The sequence below is a fragment of the Phocoena sinus genome, chromosome 7 (genome assembly GCF_008692025.1).
Source record: "Phocoena sinus isolate mPhoSin1 chromosome 7, mPhoSin1.pri, whole genome shotgun sequence".
NCBI classification, from domain to species: Eukaryota; Metazoa; Chordata; class Mammalia; order Artiodactyla; family Phocoenidae; genus Phocoena; species Phocoena sinus.
In genome coordinates, this window is record NC_045769.1 from 74,601,514 (window position 1) to 74,621,073 (window position 19,560).

The following is a 19,560-nucleotide window of genomic DNA, read 5'->3' on the forward strand; positions in this document are numbered from 1 at the left end:
TGAGATACCAGTAAGGCATGCCGTGGGTGATCAAAACATTGGAATCTCAGAGGCTTAGCTTAGTTATTATCTTTATATTTGGTAGGGGTGTAGCAGAGTCAGTTTCGTCCTGTATACAATTAAAGTAAGTCTACTGGGGTTTCTTCGGTTCTAACATGGTAGCTTATCCTTTTACTTATTTTCATTCAGTTAAGCCTCATTTACCTACCCTTGCCTTTTTTTTTTTTTTTTTTTAAACCAGATTATATTATTCTTTTCCTGGCCTTTCCAAACCATATCTTGGGTCCATCTGTCACAGCTGGAATGTTTGTAGTGTAACTCTTTCAGTCAAAACCCTTTCTTTCCTGAAATAATCTGTAATTATTTCCTCTAACTACAGGATGAACTGATCCAGGGGCTGGATTTCAGTACTATAGGACTTGTCCAAGAAGCTATTTGTATTCATCTATCTTGAAAGATCAAATTACATGCTAATATTCTGAAAGTAACACCCCACCAGAAACCCTCCCGCAGCAGTGAAGTCTATATAAAACCAAGCCCTGGCAACTTGCACATTGCCAGTTCAGACAGAGTGTGGTGTTAAAAATATTTCACAGGTCATTTGTGAACTGGAGAAAAGACCCTGACTTAACTTATATGGTATGATGCTTTGGTTTAGCCTTTCTTTGCAGCTATAACTGACAGCCCATGTCTCTCTCCACCCTTTCCAAAGTCCCAGGTAGTTTGGAGCAAGCTGTCCTTGGGTTCTCTCTCTGCTTGTTGACCGTAGAAGAGACATAACTATTGTCACATAATGGCTGATTTTTGTCCCCCTTGGAGGTGGTGGTTGTAAGTATACCTTCCCTGAAGATTGTATGTTTAGAGTCTGTCTTGCTGGATCTAATTTGCCCCCCAAATGTGCCCGACCTAACGCTAGTGCCTGTTTTTATTTTATGATGCGTCACAAGAGAACTGGGGATGGGAGGGAGGAGGTAGCAGCCACTTGTGTACTAGCAACGTGGCTTGTCTTTCCTTTCACATCAAGATTTTTTTTTTCCCCCCCTCGGGGGCAGGGGAGATAATCCGAGGTTACAGGGTATATGAAATTAATTTGAGGTTAGAGAAATGCAAAGACGACATGATAAAGGTGGCCCAAATAACCATGAGTAAAGATTGTTTTCTGAGAGGAAAATCAAGATGGGTAAAGCGCACAACGTGTTGAAGCTTGGATAAAATGTTAAGGAGGACTATGGTTAGTTCCATAGTTTAGGAAGCTAAACTATGGCTGGCTGGTTTAATGAAGGTTGTGAGCGTTTGTTAATTAGGACCTGAACTCTGGTCACATGGCTTTGGGTTTGACTTTGTGTGCTCGAGCAAGGTACTTCTAGCTACCCATTTTCTTATCTGTAAGCTGGGATTAATAGGAGTATTTCTTTTAGAGTGTTTTGGGGAGAGGTTGAAAGAGGTAATACATAGGATCCCTAAGCACGGCGCCTGGCTGCTTAGTAAGTGGCACTGCTGTTACTGTAATAATGATGTGCTGTTGACAGATGACCAAGGGAAAGCAGAATCACTCTACTTCTTTTCTGCTTTGCCTCTACCTTTTATATTAAAGAGAAAGATTTGTTTTTTCTTATGGAAGGCATAGCATAGGCCATATAAAAGAGACGTAAAGAAAAAACTGTCATGGAACAGTTGTGATAGCCCTCACCGACGGTGAGTGAGCGACTTCACGTGGATGGTGAAAAAGTCATTCAAAATAGGGATGGGTGAACGTACAATCCATCCTTCAAGATTCTTTCTAACTTGGAGAGTGTTGGAAATTGAATTGAGAAGAGCCTCAAGAAAGTCCCTATTGAACGAGTAGGTGCTCAGTAGATTATGTGTTGAACAAATGGACAAACCAAATGAGTCTAGGCCACCAGGCCAGACAAATGAACATTTTGTAGAATCTTCTGATGGGAAAGAATCTCAGGGTTCATCTTACAGCTTTGCTTTCATCCTCAGCATACAGATAACAAGTTGTTTGCTGTTCATAACTTTAGGTTTGAGAAATATCTTTTATTCTTATAGTAGATTATCAACTAGATTGCTTAATATGAGTTCTAAAGGTTGAATGTAGAAGTGCAGTATACTCCTGGTTATTCTGTGACTGACATCAAAATGCCTTGTGATTTTGGGGGGGATGTATTGCAGTATATCTGTGGCTTTATCCAGCTGTAAAATTGTGATGAGTGAAAGAAGTGCCAAACTTGGTCTCAAGCCCACATGTGTTAAAAATTGAGCTAAACGCTAGCTCCCTGACTGGATGTCAGTCTGATCTATAAATGGAGTTTGAAAAGTACCATAGGATTTGGAAAGCAGCTCTGTTTTGCCCTGGTGGTTTGCCTGTTTTGAGTACAGTATCATGGGACTGTTCTGTCTCCCAAGGGAGTAGTCCTGAGACACTGTAAAAGATGGCACTGATTTAAGACCCGAGGTCCCTAACCTTTTTCTGCATAGCTCTTTGCCATGTGTCTGAAATATTAAGATCTGTTACCAGGGCTAGAGGGCCTTATCCAGGAACAGAAAGGAGGTGGTATATACTGGCGCAAAGATTTATACTCCAAACCCTTCAGATAATATTCTGTAACCCCCAGTAGCCTATGAGTTTTTGCAGTCAGGGATTTTAGCCTTAGAATATTGCATGAGGATTTGGTTGGACCAAAAGGAGATGGACGCTGGAGTACCTTCTGATCACAGTTTTATGTCTCATTTAGAAAGTATTTCGTTGTGCACATAAAGTATTATTCCTACATGAAATAGATATCTAATGCCTTCTCCCTTGACCACTAGACTTATTGTTGACTTCCTTGATGTTAGAGAGTTTAAAGAGATTTCTGAACCTGTGGAGCAGTAACATTTTTGTCAGGTATCGAGCCAATGCCCAGCCTAAAATATCTGGTGCCATCTGGTTACCTGGTATGGTAGAAGGACTGATCATTTAAGAGTAAGGCAGTGCTTCTCAAAGCATGGTCTGAGATCCTCTGGAGTTTCCGAGACTTTCTCAGGGGTTCCACAAGGTCCTCCTTCTTCCAGTCACATACACGTCTTCATGTACGAAGTTGGATTCTCTTTTCTTCAGCTGATACAACATGTCATTCCAGATTGAATGCAGAATCATACATGAGAATCCAGTTGCCTTCTACTAAGCCAAACATTATAGAGATTTGCAAAAATGCAAAGTAATGCCACTTTCCTCATTAGAGCTTTCTGTGGGGGAAAATACAGTTCTTTTTTTAATTTAGAAAAAATAGAGCAATATGCTTATTGTTATTTTAAAACAAATACAGTATTTAAAACATTCTCCATTTAAATTTCTAATAGAGTAAATATTGGTAGAAATAACTTACATAGACAAGTTCCTTAGAGTCCTCAATAATTTTCAAGAGTATAAAGAGATTCTGAGACCAAAAAATTTAAAAACTATTGGAGTAAAGCATCCCTGAACTATTGAATTATTGCCACTCTCTTTTCCCACTACCCGTTCATCTTTTTGGCCAGCCCACATCTGAAACTCCTTAGCCAAAAATACTTGAGTGCAAGGGAGTTGAAAATTACTTGTAAAGACAATGTTTCCTTTTTAGTGTATTTAAAAATTCCAAGTAGATCTTTGGGGCTTCAAGTTGGGACTTCAGCCTATTGATGTTCTTTATATGTAAAATATGATCGGGACATTTATTCCAGAACATTCTCCTCCCTACATGTCTTTTCCCTTCCCTTTTGAAAGTCCCATTTTTAATAGCCGAATTAACTGGTCAGCAGAGACACTCCAGACACTGAACAGAATGGCAACCAGTAGATGCTGCTGACATTTTTTTCCCAAAGATTTTTTGGCAGATTTTGAGCTATCTGTCTATAAACAGCAGATTAGTTTGGAAGACTGAATTTATACCTCCTTTTTTCCCCTGTTCTCCATTTAGGAGCCTAAATTATTGTTTTAAGTTTGCTTGCACAGTAATAATCAGTTAAAAGGTGTTCAGGGGCATGGGCTTTTGTTGGCTTTGTGACAGGAAAAACTGTCAGTGGTGATGGTCTTTTAGAATTCTTTTTTGAAATAGTGAAAGATTTCTTGATTTCGAAGCTTGAAACTTGTTAACTGCCGACTTTTATTATTACCTGAACTAAATTCTAGAGATTAGAGTTAACAGAGATGATAAATGTCTTAATCCTGCTATTCCTTTGCAGGTGTGTATGTGCTTTTGTGTTCGGGGGGGGGGGGGGTTAATTTCTAATTCTTTGGAAATTAAAGTTAAATTGAGCCGATTAGTTCAGGGAGAATTCGAATTCAATGAGTATTAAATGTGCACCTACTTGGCTCTAGTAGCGATGAACAAGATAGACAATAGATTTTACTAACATGAAGTTTACAGTCCAGTGAGGGAGACAGATGTTCAAAAGCACACACTCAAATATGAAATTATTAATTATGATAAGTGCTATAAATAAAAATTAACACAGTGGTGTATGAGAGTGTAATGAGAGCATATGAGGGTTTAGGCAAGCTTCTAGAAGGAGGTGACATTTAAGTTGAGGCTTGAAGGTTGAATAGGAATTTGCCAGGTTGGGTCCTGAAAGAAGGGCTCAATCACTGGGAGCTTCATATATACAGAGGTCCAGAGATAGGCAGGGAGCTGGCTAGTTGGCTAGCTCCCAGGGAGCCTGGGAGAATGGGGTGGAGAAGGGCCTTGACAACAACAAATGTAGGGAGGTGAGTAGGGGGCTTACTAGGGCTTACCATGTTTTACCCAGGTTCTGGCCAGGGGCTACCTCTCCAGCCTTCTTGGGTTTTCTCTCCTCATCACTCTTCTCTCTAGGCTCCCTATGTCCTAGCCTGGTGTTTTTTTTTTCACATGTGATATATGTTTTAAGTCCTCAGGAAACACCAAGCTTCCCCTGGCCACAGGACCCGTGTAGAAGCCGAGAAGCTGTGCCTTTTTCCTTAAATGCCCTCCTGTCTCCACCATAGAGTGCTCCCCACCCCAACACAAACGCACACACACACACACACACACACACATACACAAGAGCTCACATACTCTTATCCTTTTTGTAGTACCTTCTACTCAACTTTCTGGTTCCTGTTTATATATAATCTACCCTGTTTATATGTAATCTCCTCCACCCTCCAAAAAATCTTAAATTGTTTTGTTAGCAGTCTTACTTAACCATGTTTCTTTCTAACACTTAATTCAGTTTTTAATTGTGCAGTCTTTTGGATGATTATTTGACTACCACCATAGATAGATTGTGTAAGTTCTGTAATAGTAAGGACCATGTTTGTATATCTTTATCATTCTAAGTTTCTAATTTCTAGTACATAGCAGGCTCTCAATAGTTGTTGAGGGAAGGAAGGGAGGGAGGGAGGAAGGAAGGAAGGAAGGAAGGAAGGATGGAAGGAAGGAAGGACGGACTGGGAATTCAAAGATGAGACTGAGATATATAGTTCAATACTTTTTAAAGGCTTTTAATGATATATCCCATCAGTTAAAAAGTTTTTTGAGGGCTTCCCTGGTGGCGCAGTGGTTGAGAGTCCGCCTTCCGATGCAGGGGACACAGGTTCATGCCCCAGTCCGGGAGGATCCCACATGCCGCGGAGCGGCTGGGCCCGTGAGCCATGGCCGCTGAGCCTGTGCGTCCGGAGCCTGTGCTCCGCAACGGCAGAGGTCACAACAGTGAGAGGCCCGCGTACCGGAAAAAAAAAAAAAAAAAGTTTTTTGAGTGTGTACCCTCAATATGTATGTTGCGTATACGTTTTATATAAAGTAAAACTATGTGTTATAAGACATACATAAAATAGAAATTTTAAAAAGATTTAAGATGAAATATTTGAGGTATGGCTAATGGTAATGACATTGTATTATTGACAAAAATCTCAGGCTACTCAGGATAATGTTTATTGTTTATGATACTTGATGCAAATCAGTTTTTAATGTATTTTTGAATTCTGAATTTGGTGAGCCTGCTTCATGTCACAGTGAACTGAATGTTAATTGCTTTTGTTTAAACTGATTAACAAAGAACTGCTAGGAATAGCCATATAAGTTCCACCATTTTCTTACTCTTCTCTGGTACTTTCATTAGTAACATATTCAATCTGTAGTTTCTTTAATGGATTTAGAACACTTGCAATTTGGGGAGGGCTCATTTCATTATATCTAGCCATTACAACCTGTAATTCCACTTCAGTAAACCCTCAAAGAGTATATGTAGCACATGGCTGTATTCTATAAGCAAACAATGTCCACTTTTTCACATTGTGTAACTCCCACTTCTTCTGCAAGATACCTCTTGTAGTGGACTGTCCTAAGGGACTGAGACAGAGACCAAATAAAGGATCAAGTTATTTATCACTCTGTTAGATTAAATCAGTTTTTATAAGATACAAGTTTTAGTATTTTCATCCCATAATTTAATGCATTGTCTTGTGTGGCCCTTGGATGCATGCACCCCTTTTGGGGGCAAGTAGGCTAGTGCTGGAGATTGACATAGACAAATAATTGATTTGGAGTGGTGTTAGACCAGTGCTGGGGGGTTGAAATCACTGCTGATGGAGAGGTGTTGCACCAAGCATTTGCCTTTTGAGCTAGATCATGGATGACAGGAAGAGGGAGTTGGGTAGGAGAGAGGTAGAGGGGGAGGCTGAAGGCATCTGGGGTGGAGGGAACCAACAGTGTGTTTCTGTTCAAAGGCACAGAGATGAGATGGTGATGGAAGGGTCAGTACCGGTTATGAGGGTTCCAGGGTGAGGTGAGGCATTTGCATTTATATCAAACAAGGGCTTGCTCTAGAAAAGATCTATGTGAACATGGAAATAATAGCAATAATAACAACAACAACAGTAGAAAGGGAGTCACTCAAGTTCCATGTGCTTTTAAAAATGTAAAAGGAAGGTCCATTAAACTCTCCTTTACTCCCTTCCCTCACCTTGCTGTTAGAGAAGGGTTAGTCTGAAATACAGTTGTAGACAAATTGAAGTGAGGGATGGTAAGATAGAATAGAGGTGCGGGGAATGAACAGTCAGACTCCTAACCAAAAAACTGATTTTTAAGAAGATGAGTCAGAAGGTGTCCATTCCAAACAGCTTAGATAGCAGTGGGCTTTTGCTCTTTTCTTTGAAGCTTTAAGAGTAAGATAGCACATGAACCTATTCACTAAAGAACTTGACCCGTTTTCTCTTTATTTTACCATCCAGAAAATTGCAGCTAGTTCAAGGTTTAATTGTTTAAAATTATTCTTTGTAATAAAGAATTAGTATAGCCAAACTCTCATCATCTTTCCAAAATTGTATAGGAATTATTCAGATGGAAAAGTTCTTTGTTGTAACCCCTTGACTCTGAGGAACATTGAGCTTCTGCCAGTGTAGTTTTAGGGCAATATCAACTTAAAATTTATATCAAGTATCTTATTTTCTCTCTGTTATATAGTTTCATATATTAAGATTTTATATGATTTCTTCATGTCTTGATTGCGTGTATGCTTTGTTAAATTTGAGGTTAATGTAAGAATACATTGCTTTGCCATAGATGAGGGGTAAGTTACAGTTTTGTGTTTTCTTTTTTTTTCTTTTTCGGGGCTGTGTGATGATGTAGGTTGCTTCACCTCTAATCCTTTTAAAGCAAGGCTCAAACATAGTAATTGGGCTTGGATTATTCAGTCACTTAATCTTTAACATGGTGTTAGAACAGTCTGTTCGTGCTTCTTAGAGTATTTAACTTGGTGCCAATCTTGCATTCCGTGGCATAAAATAAAATTCAAACCTAAAGTCCTTTAGGAATGCCTGGCCTTACAGCTGAGAATTTTTCATGTCCCTTTTGAGTTCTTTGTAAGTGGGTAGACTCAGGGAAAGTTGCCTCAGAGTGGCCACCAGTAGGAGGTAAATCTGATTAACTCTTTAAGATGATTTATTTAGATCCATGTAAAGGGTATATGTTTAAGTGTACTAAGAAATAAGGCAGCATATGTGAGGGGGATTTGTAAGAAAGGCCTTGAATGGCAGTTTGAAGATGGTATGCTTAATTTAATTTGTCATCCTACAGTTAAATTTTGTTGTTTTACTGATATCTCTTTTTTTCCCTCCACAGTTGTACAATGGTAGATGGAGTGATGATTCTTCCTGTGCTAATGATGATTGCTTTCCCTTCCCCTAGTATGGAAGGTAAGTGGCTCACAACTATTTGGGATCGGATGAGTATACTGTGTATTGTTTGGCTTACTGTAAACTAGTTTCTTCCTAATCCTATCAGACTTAGCAATCCTCCCCTCCCCCCATTTTTAAGACTTTATTTTTTTAAAGCTGTTTTTTAGGTTCACAGCAAAATTGAGAGGATGATACAGAGATTTCTCATATACCCCCTGCCCCGACGCATGTATAGCCTCCCCCATTATCAACATCCCCCCAACCAAAGTGGTACATTTGTTATAATTGATGAACCTACATTGACACATCATAATCACCCCAGTCCCTAATTTACATTAGGGTTCACTCTTGGTGGTGTACATTCTGTGGGTTATAATGACATGTATAATGACATGTATCCATCATTATAGTATCATACAGAGTATTTCACTGCCCTAAAAATCCTCTGAGCTCCACCTATTCCTCTCTCTCCACCTCTGCAACCCCTGCCAACCACTGATTCTTTTACTGCCTCCATAGTTTTGCCTTTTCCAGAATGTCATGTAGTTGGATTCATACAGTATATATAGCCTTTTCATATTGGCTTCTTTCACTTAGTATTTTACATTTAAGGTTCCTTCGTGTCTCTTCATGGCTTAGTAGTTCATTTCTTTTTAGTGCTGAGTAATGTCTCATTGTCTGGATGGACCACAGTTTATTTATCCATTCACCTACTGAAGGCCATCTTGATTGCTTCCAAGTTTTGGTAATTATGAATAAAGCTGCTATAAACATCCATGTGCAGGTTTTTGTGTAGATATAAGTTTTCAACTCCTTTGGGTAAACACCAGGGATTGTGATTGCTGGATTGTATGGTAGAGTATGTTTAGTTTTGTTAGAAACTGCTAAGCTGTCTTCCAAAGTGGCTGTTCCATTTTGTATTCCCACCAGCAATGTATGAGAGTTCCTATTGTTCCACATCCTCACTAGCATGTGGTGTTATCAGTGTTCTCGATTTTGGCCATTCTTATAGGTATGTGGTGGTGTCTCATTGTTTTAATTTGCATTTCCCTGATGATGTATGATGTGGAGCATCTTTTCGTGTGCTTATTTGCCATCTGTATATCTTTACTGAGGTGTCTTTAAGGTCTTTGGCCCATTTATTATTTGGGCTCTTTGTTTTCTTATTGTTGAGTTTTCAGAGTTCTTGGTATATTTTGGATAACGGTCCTTTATCAGATATGTCTTTTGCATATATTTTCTCCCAGTCTGTGGTTTGTCTTGTCATTCTTTTGACATTATCTTTCACAGAGCAGAAGTTTTAATTTTAATGGAGTCCAGCTTATTAATTATTTTTTTCATGGATCATGCCTCTAAAATGTTATTGCCAAAAAAAAAAAAAGTTATTGTCATACTCAGTGAGGTAATGTAGGTTTTCTCCTATGTTATCTAATAGGAGTTTTATAGTGTTGCGTTGTACATTTAGGTCTGTGATCTGTTAATTGAATAATTTTTATGAAGGGTATAAGGTCTGTGTCTAGACTTCTTTTTGTTTTGCATGTGAACATCCCCTTTTTATACATATTTGATAATGTCCCTTGATTTTCTTGGAGTGCGACCTGTACACACCGTACCTTTCTTATAAACATAAATTTTAAAAATTCACTATAATTCGCTATCTGAAATGAAGAGAAAATTCTCTGAAAATAATATGTAATTAAATATGTCATATAATTAAAATAGTACGTATAGACAAATGTAATATAATCTAATGTAGTTGGGTATGAGTACACTAGAAGATGTAATGAAGTAACAAATGTTTGTATAAAAATATATACCTATACACACACACACACACACACACACACACACACACACACACACATAATAGTCTTTGATGTCTTAGAAAACAGAAAACATTGGTACTAGTGTATTGTATCAGTGACTTAATTATCACAAGGGATCTTGCCTGCAGTGCTTGAATTTTCTGACTTGGTGAACAAATTTTGGTAGAATCCCAACAAAACAGAGAACTGTTTGTCCTTTGATTTACACAGGGGTTATATTTTGAGAAAATTTCGTATACATTAAGACAGTACAAGACATACTTTGTATTTTTATGTATAAAAGAGTTAGGTATTAGGTTCAATTAATTATACAGCGGTTTTCATGTAAATGAATGCTTAGTGGGTGGGCCAGTGAGAACCTGAAGGGGCGCAGGGTAACTCTTAGTTGTGTGGGATCACACAGGCATTTTAGGGCCTAACTCATTCTCACTATCCTCCCTTCTCCCCATCTACAAAAAGCTACTTAGGGATGGCACTGCCTGTGGAGTCCACAAGAGATAATCAAGAGAAAAAGAAAATAAAATTTGCCTATAATTCCCTGCACTTACATGTAATTGCTTTTAGCATGTTGGTGTAAATCTTTCTAGATGTGTAAACAAACTCTTATTTTATTGTGCATTGAGCAGTTTGCACTTTATTTTATAAGAGTTGCTCCATGAGGAGTGGTGCTTACGGTGTGAATCTCAGCCTTGTGATCAGATGGGCCAGTAAGACTAATCCCCCTCTTACAGGCTCTTGGGGGTATAGTGATCAGTTTTATGCACTTGATAAGTTTCCAAGGAGGCATCTAATATAAGTTAATGTAGCCAACACTGCGGAAAAATCAGTGCTTAATGTACTAGAAATCTATTTTGTTACATATTAGGTGTATAATATTTGATCTGTTCCTCCCTCCTTCCCATGTTCATTGACATGTATTATAGTCAGGGAGCCACTAGCCACATACTGAGCACTCAAAGTGCAGCTGATAAAAGCCGAGATATGCTTTAAGTGTAAAGTACACACTGGGTTTTGAAGACAATAAAAAATGTGAATTTTTGTCTGTTCCTTTTTACTACTATGAAAATTTACAATTATATAAAGCAGCTTACATTAAGTTTCTATTAAAAAACGCTATCGTCAACCACTTTAGATATCCATAGTCTATATTCTTCTCTAAGCAGTGTTGTTTGATACAGTCCAATAATATCGCAATCATTTTAATTAGTGCCAAAAAGATATGAAATAAGGATCCTGCGTGGCAAGTTTAAAGGAGTAGGAGGTGTTTAACCAGAAGAGAGGTTGGGTCCTAGGTTGAAAGAATTACTAAGAAGAAATGGGCTGGGAATATTTGGTGGGTTAATAGTAGTTCTCATCTGAGGGGTTAATTTTATCCCCCAAGGGACACTTGACAATGTCTGGAGACGTAATAGACAAGTTGCTAGGATTTTTCCTCTTTTTAGTTGCTACATAATGTGATCAGTTAAAAAAAAAAAAAAAAAAAGAATATTGTGAAATGACGTCCCTCCAAATTCTGTGTGCTCCCCTAGGTACAGTAGCAGTTCTGTGTGGTCAGACAATCCTTCAGGTTTCATGTGCTGTCCTGGTGGACTCTTGGTATGGGCACGATAGAAAAAAAAAAAGAGTGGAAGAGAAATTGAGGTGGAAATGTAATACGGATAGAGAAAGGGAAGTGGGAAAGAATGGGGAAAGAGGAGGTGAAAAGGGCATTTATAGAACAGTGTTAGCAACCCAGCCATTGGTTGTTTTTTCCTGCTTTAAGCTCTTAAGCTGCCCAAAGGATCCAGCAAATGACCTCTTAATGCCAGAGTGAAGATCTGTAATGAAACAAGTTAGTCTGGCTGATGGAAATGGATGCCACTAAGGTTTTGCTATTGAATATAACACCAGCACTAGGATGTTTACAGATATGGAAAAGAGCACATCATCCTTTTGTTGCGATAGCTTTTTTTTTTTATTTTTAAAACAATATCCAGTGAGTGCTACAACCTAGAGTACTCTGATCTTAATAGCGGTGGCCTTAGTCTTGTCTTCCCTCAATGACTCAACTCCTAGTTAACTATCAATAGCATATTCTATGAAAAGACTCTTTGTTTTTGCATATTTACTAGAAAATTTTTTTTTAAAAAACCACTGAGAACTAATTGTAATATACTCAACATTAGTCATAAAGCAAATGTCGAGTACGAAATACTTAACCGAAAGAGGTAAATAACAGGGCAAATAACTAAAAACTTTATATCAGCCTCATAGATTGTCTAGTGCAGGGCTTTAAGCTACCAAGGTTTTTGTTTGTTTTAATTAATTTATTATTTTGGCTGTGTTGGGTCTTCATCGTTGTGCACAGGCTTTCTCTAGTTGCGGCGAGCAGGGGCTACTCTTCCTTGGGGTGTGCGGGCTTCTCATTGTGGTGGCTTCTCTTGTTGCGGAGCACGGGCTCTAGGTGCACAGGCTTCAGTAGTTGTGGCATGTGGGCTCTAGAGCTCAGGCTCAGTAGTTGGGGCGCACGGGTTTAGTTGCTCCACGGCATGTGGGATCTTCCTGGACCAGGGCTTGAACCCGTGTCCCCTGCATTGGCAGATGGATTCTTAACCACTGCGCCACCAGGGAAGCTCTAGACTACCAAGTTTAAAAGGAAACAGACCCAGGTTTGATGTTTGCAGAGCAGCTACGGCACCTTATTAATTGGGCTTCAGTGGAGCTAATGACATTCTTGGTGCATAAATAAGAAAGTCATAGAGATTTTGTTCTAATATATTTTGTTGGGTATTGTACTCCTCTTAGTCTATTAAAAACAAACAAAACACCAGAAAGCTTCTTTCCTTTCGTCTCCCCAGTTACTCCCAGATGTCTTTTAAATATTGATTAGATACAATGTCAACATATCAAATAAGAAGTCCCAAAGAGTACTTTTGGCAGAGTTTGACTAGTATGTGTGTACTTTAGAACATTTCTCAATTTCTAAATGGAATTCTAAATGCTCTGGGGCCAAAAAGACCCAGTAAATTTGGAAAATACTGCATACTAGAACTATCTCTTTGATGATTTATAGGTAATATTTATTGAGTGGTTAATATGTGCCCAATGTTGTTTTATGTTCGTTATTTCCCATAATCCTCATCATTACCCTAATGAGGTACGTTAGTGGGGATGTGCTTTTGAATTGGTTAAAACTCTTGCTTAAGGTTATACAGCCAACAAAAGGTGTGTTATACTTTGAGGATTGGTATTCAAGAGTTTCAGTCATTATCGGTTATCTTCAGAATTTTGTATTTTTTGGTACCCTAAATTAGCTACATCCGCATTCATATTACATCTGGTACATGCTAGAATGCAGCTCAATCCAGTCCATTTGAGAGGCTGAGGTGAGAGCTTCCAATAACAAATGATGAATCCCTTTTACCTGGGTTTGTGTTTTCTATTTCTCTCTCATACCAATATTCATTTTTCATGTTCATTATATATACAACTCCAGCTGCAGGAAGATTTTTATTTGATCTCACAGAGAAGAGCACTTGAGCCCTAATTACCCGTATATCCTTCCTTTTCCTTCCCATTAATAAGACTAATCATGCTCTAATACTGCTATTATGCCACCCGGGAGAAGTCCATTTTTGTTCCAGAACCTGCTTGTTTGGTTTTACCTTTGTCCCTGTGAGCATTTGCAGGGACGACCATGACACAAATAACTTAAAGTGGAATACTGCTTCTTCAAAAATATTTCAAAGCTAAGATGACCCACATTTTATTAAATTTGCAAGCCATAGTTAGATTCTATTGCAGCAAGGAAGGCTGGACTTTTGCAGAGTTTCGTTGCAAGAGATTTCGGCCTGTCTTAGAGAAGATTGCTAAGTACTAAATTGTTTTCTGGGTTGACTTGATTTTAGTATTTCCAAAGCCATCACTACTCAGACTTTCCAGCCCAATTACCCAATGAGAGAAGGAAGGAGATCACTTCAATAGACTTTTTGTTAGGGTCCACAAAGGTGCCCCTCTTTGCCACTGGGGGTGAAGAATAGAATAAGCCTTTCTTTGAATTTCTCATTATTGAGAATTCAGGAAGTTCGTGAAGGGGTGAATGAATGTAAGAGAAATGTCTCAGTATTAAATTTGTTGCCCTCATTTCTCAGGACTATAATTTATCCCTTTTGTTCAGAATCAAATCTTTTTCGTTGACACATCATCATATGAGAGATTTGTTGGGGAGAGAGATGAGATGTACTGAGCTGTTGGCCACTATGAGGACCTAAAATGTAAATATCAGGTGAAGCTGTACACTTTTAAGATACTGCTTCTTTATTGTCACATTTTCTCACCTAACAGAATGAGTATATTACTGATGCAAGGTGAGCTGTGACAAAGCTTCCTTTCAGCTTTTCCTTTCTGGGGAATGTTTGTTTCAGCTGTGGGTAGTTAAACTAAAGCCACATCCAATTTTTTTTGTCCCAGTGAACATTATAAAATGTTCATATTCAATGCATTTATATGAGAGGAGTTAGTGGTAGGGTGTGGAGAGGACTCTAAAAATTCAATCAGGGGCTTCCCTGGTGGCGCAGTGGTTGAGAGTCCGCCTGCCGATGCAGGGGATACGGGTTCGTGCCCTGGTCCGGGAAGATCCCACATGCCGCGGAGTGGCTGGGCCCATGAGCCATGGCCACTGAGCCTGCGCGTCCGGAGCCTGTGCTCCGCAGCGGGAGAGGCCACAACAGTGAGAGGCCCACGTACCGCAAAAAAAAAAAAAAAAAAAAAAAAAAAAAATTCAATCAGAGTCAAATATTGAATGGATGGGAAAACAAATCCAAGGCCCTAGGCTCATTAAATGGTTTCCTTGTGGTCAACAGTGAGTGGGCAGTGCAATAGCTTCTAAGCTTCTGTTTTATAAAGATGGGTCTCAAGGGGGAGAGGGTGGATGCCATCTCCTCTTTATGGAAAAACTGGTGAAGCAGGAGATTTGTAGGGATGGCATGTGTGCTACTTTTGCTCTTGAAAAGTAAACACCGAGGAAAACAAAACATTTAAAAATTAATTTGTAGACTCAAGACGTAGAAAACGAACTTATGGTTACCAAAGGGGAAAGGGGGTGAGGGAGGGATAAATTAGGAGTGTGGGATTAGCAGATACAAATTACTATATATAAAATAGATAAACAACAAGGTCCTACTGTATAGCACAGGGAAATATACTCAATATCCTATAATAAACCATAATGGAAAAGAATATGAAAAAGAATATAATGTATGTATAACTGAATCACTTTGCTGGGTACTGGAAACTAACACAACGTTGTAAATCAACTATACTTCAATAAAAAATTTTAAAAATTAATTTGTAATTCCCAAACATTACCAACTGTCCTCCAGAACTTCCCTCTGTAGCCCAGCATGACCTCAGGCAAGCTTCCATAGATTATGGTTATATGAAACAGTCATAATTACTCAGAGCTCATGTCGATTCCAAGATAGTGTAAGACACAGGGCAGGGAAGCCTTCAAAATTTTCACTGTGACTCACAGTAAGAAACATTTTAGAGTTGGACCCAGTGCATCTACATTTAGAAACATTTTGGAGTATGACCCGCATGCATCTGAAAAGAAAATTTCATGAAAGTGATTACTCTTACTATGCTAATGTACTCCTGCTTCTTCTCTTTTTTATTCTATTCAGTTTTATTTCATTTAGAAAGAAAGAAAGAAACCTTGTCTTGAACCACTAAATCAATTTCGCTACCCACAAATGGGTCATAACCCGCAGTTTAAGAAAGACACCTCCAGTCTGCTCCCAAGAGCTCGCTGCCGGGAAGTCCTGGCTGCCCTCAGGTGAAAGCTCTGACGGCTAACCCAGATAGTCTCCAGCAAAGCTGGCCCAGACCTTTTTAAAATTTATTTATTTATTTATTTTTACGACTTCATGTAGCCTGACCATCCTTTCTCTGCAAGCCAGTGATTTGACAGGAGGAGGGAAGTTTACATATGTGCCTTCTCAGCCGTGGTCATAACACTGGAACAGCTGCTTGCCTGATTCTAATCAGCTGAATCTGAGCTCTGCAGAGCTGGGTGTTTCCTAGATCCACGGTAATGCTGCATCTAATTCTTTGTTATGGGTTAGAGGGGAACATGGACTTTCTGAGGATATGTATATTTGGGGCATGTGGGAAGGAGAGAAGGAATAGGAGGCAGAATGAGAAATTCCTCTTGGAAGGGGGTGGTAAAATTCACCTTAAAGCAAGAACAAAAACCTCTGCTTTTATATATATATATATATATATATATTTTTTTTTTTTTTTTTTTTTTTGCGGTACGCGGGCCTCCCACTGCTGTGGCCTCTCCTGCTGCGGAGCACAGGCTCCGGACCTGCAGGCTCAGTGGCCATGGCTCACGGGCCCAGCCGCTCCGCGGCACGTGGGATCTTCCCGGACCGGGGCACGAACCCGTGTCCCCTGCATCAGCAGGCGGACTCTCAACCACTGCGCCACCAGGGAAGCCCACTCTGCTTATATTTTTTATTCAAACGGTGATTTGGAGCAGGGAGTAGCCTCTTTTATTTATTTGCTGCATTTGTTTACCTTCTGAATTCTGGTATTTACACTAAGCCAGTATAAATGAAAAAAAAAATCACACCCATTTGGTAAAGCTATAAGGAAGAGATAGAGAAAAGAAAAAAAACCCAACAGTCCAGTTTAACCTTTGGCTCCTGTGACGTATGTAATGCTGCAGGATGCCATGCAGAGTTACACAGTGTTTATCTTTAACACTATGTCCTAGTTCATAGGCTTCACGCTGTCAGTTTTGCAAAGGGTTAGGGTAATTTTTGATAATTCAGTGGTGTTGCTAATCAGAGTGTCTTCTGAAGGGAAGGCTCTTGGCCATGCATAGGAATTAAGCCTTTCTCAGGAGAGAGGCAGTCAGACACCATCGTGAGCCTCCTTCTTCCTTCTTACTGTGTCTCTGTATGTGGGTTACCTGAGCTCTCAAGAGCCGTTACCGCAGAGCCATGCTTAGCAGTAGCAGAGTGGTGGTGAGAAGTCAGCCATGCAAAGTGAGGCCTAGGGTGAGAGAGGCCAGGACTTGGTGGTGGTGTTTTCTCGCTACTGTCTAACACAGCGCCTGGCATGTACTTGGTGGTCAGTGAATATCTGACAAATGAATGAATAAATAATTATCATAATACAGAAAAGGTAATAAGAGACCCAGGAACTGATCTGGGCTGGGGACAGGGTAAGAAAGGACATCATCCTTTCAAAGAATGTATTCCAAGTTTTGGAAAAGAGAATCAGTGATAAGACAATCTTACATTCTTGCAGTTGATAAATTACCATGAGCACACGGGGTAGGCACTGGTGATGTCAACATACGGAGAAGGGGTTTTTGCTGTCAAAGAGTCACAGTCTGGTTGGAGGAGACAAAGGTTACAAGCACAGCACTAGGGGTGTTGGCCGGAAGGGCCTTCATGGCACACCAGGCTGGGATTGGGGACAGGCAGGGTTTGGGAGGATGAACAGGCATTAGACCAGCAAAGGAAGGACTGAGAAGGACTTTTTAGGCAGGGGAAGGGCCAGGCCCAGAGAACTGGGGGGGGGTACAGGTCACCACCCGGGTGGTCCAGCATGGCCAGAGCAGCCTCCCAGAAGGCATTTGGGTTGAGATTTGAGGCCCTACTAGCCTGGCAGGGCCTTGTGCATGAGGCGTTTGTCTTCGATCCTGAGGGCAGCGAGAACTATTGAAAGATTAATTAGATGCGCTTTGTGTGCTTTGAAAGAATTTTGTGGTAGAAGTGGTTCACAGGCTACAGCAGGATTAGAGGTGAAGGGACAGGAAAAACTAGTCCCCCTGCAGGGTCGGGGCAGACAGGCCCACGTGCTGCCTTTTCAAAGGCATCCCAACTATAGCAACTTGACGGTGGCCAACAAAACAAAAACAAAACAAAAACAAAACCCTTAGTTCCAAGAGAAGACCTCTGTTGTAGGTAGCTCACAAATTATAACAGCAGCAGTGAACGACAATAATCTAACACTAATTTCCGTTATGAAAACAGAAGGTTGAGCTGCTGACTTTCTTAGCAACTTTTACAAGACATTTAAATCCCTCTAGCTGGTCCTTTGTTCCTGTGTTGCCATGGAGTGTCAATAAGCCCAGCTCAGAATAACCCGGGCAGTGACATGAGAGGTGCAGCTTGCTCGCTGGCATGGTGGCTGGCCAGGTTACGCTGTTCTCATTGCTCCCGTCTTGGGAGGAGGACCGAGCAGCTGGTTGCCCGGGCAGCTGTGAAAGGTGTACGTCTCTTGGCTGCCCAGAGTTTGAAAGGCAACCAAAACTTGCCTGCCTCCTGAGCATGTGCAGCTCGCGTTTGAGCAGATAGCAACCGAAAATAGCCCACTGCACACCTGTCCCTTGTACACCAGCCCCTGGCCGACTGCCATTTAGGACAGTGTGGGCTCCCTGGGTGGATAGGTGAGGGGCTGAGCGGATCTCAGGGGTTCTTAGGAAGATCCTGGGAACTTTGGCCCTGGCTTAAAAGGAAACGAAAAAGCAGCAGGCTCCTCTGAGCAGTTCCACTGGGCACTTGTGTGGTTAGTGGGTGGCCGCAGTGCTTGCATACGTGCGGTACGTGCTGAAGAAGCCATACCAGTTCTCCATGCTCAGCCAAACTGGGGTCCGACAGACAGACTGAGAGGTATATGTTTTCTCCTGGAGGGAAAGGCTTTCCTAAAACACTCCTAGACGGTAGCCGTCATGGAGAACCCTGCCTCAGTTTTAGAGAGGGGAGGCACTGAGTGAAAACTATCTTGTTTGATTTTCTACGTGCTCCTTAATCCCCAGTGATTGTCAGTAGATCACTTCTACAAGGTGGCTCTCTGCGAGATTATTCTTTCTCAGCAGTCCAAATGTGGGCACAGAATAGAATCCGCATGTCAGGAGCTGTCTGTTTCCCTTTGGGACTCTTTCCATGTCCTTCCGGGCTTTCATCTCTGCCGCGGGCTTGCCATCGTTGGGCAGGCTTGGCACGCCGATGTGGATGGAAGGCACTGGAAGGAAATACTTCTGAAATGACTGGTGGTACTCAAGCTGCTATTTAAAAGTGACCCTTCTTAGAGTCTTGGGTTATCTTTAGGCCGTCAGTGCTCTACAGCCACAGGAGCCAAAAGGGAGTCTGTGGAAACTCTGGCCTGTTGCTCTCGCCTTGGTTTGTGTTTAGATATCGTTGCTCCTCAGCCAGTGGCCTCGTGACACATCTCAGATTTAGCTGCCTTTCTTCTGCCAAGGTCCAAGATTATTGTGGAAGCTGGGAACGGTGTGCTGTGCCCCAGAGGCTGGGGTGTGGGGGTAAGGCATGTGTGTTTAAAAAGCCAGCTCTGGTTCACAGCATTCTGAAGAAAGTCTTCCTGTTTCTACCTTGAGTGTAGGCACCTGGGGCCTTTCTGTGGGCTCCGGGGTGAAAAAGAATAAGCTCAAAATGACCTACACTCAACTGTCTTATGGTGACTGTAGGATCTTTCATCTCTGATGAGGAAGCCAATCTTAAGCGTGTTGAACTTGGGAGTTAATGAATTCTTGTGAACCATATTAATGAGACTGATGGG

The 19,560-nt window shown here is 40.7% G+C and overlaps 1 protein-coding gene across 4 annotated transcripts in view; it reads left to right on the forward strand.

Annotated features, from left to right (window-relative positions):
• ACVR1 (activin A receptor type 1) overlaps positions 1-19,560 on the forward strand; it is a 131,861-nt gene that overhangs the window by 63,498 nt on the left and 48,803 nt on the right. For all 4 annotated transcript variants that reach the window (XM_032637735.1, XM_032637737.1, XM_032637734.1 and 1 more), the window contains one exon: positions 8,103-8,176. In XM_032637735.1, the coding sequence (XP_032493626.1) occupies positions 8,110-8,176 (67 nt within the window). In that variant the 5' untranslated portion in view covers positions 8,103-8,109. The remainder of the gene's footprint in view (positions 1-8,102; positions 8,177-19,560) is intronic.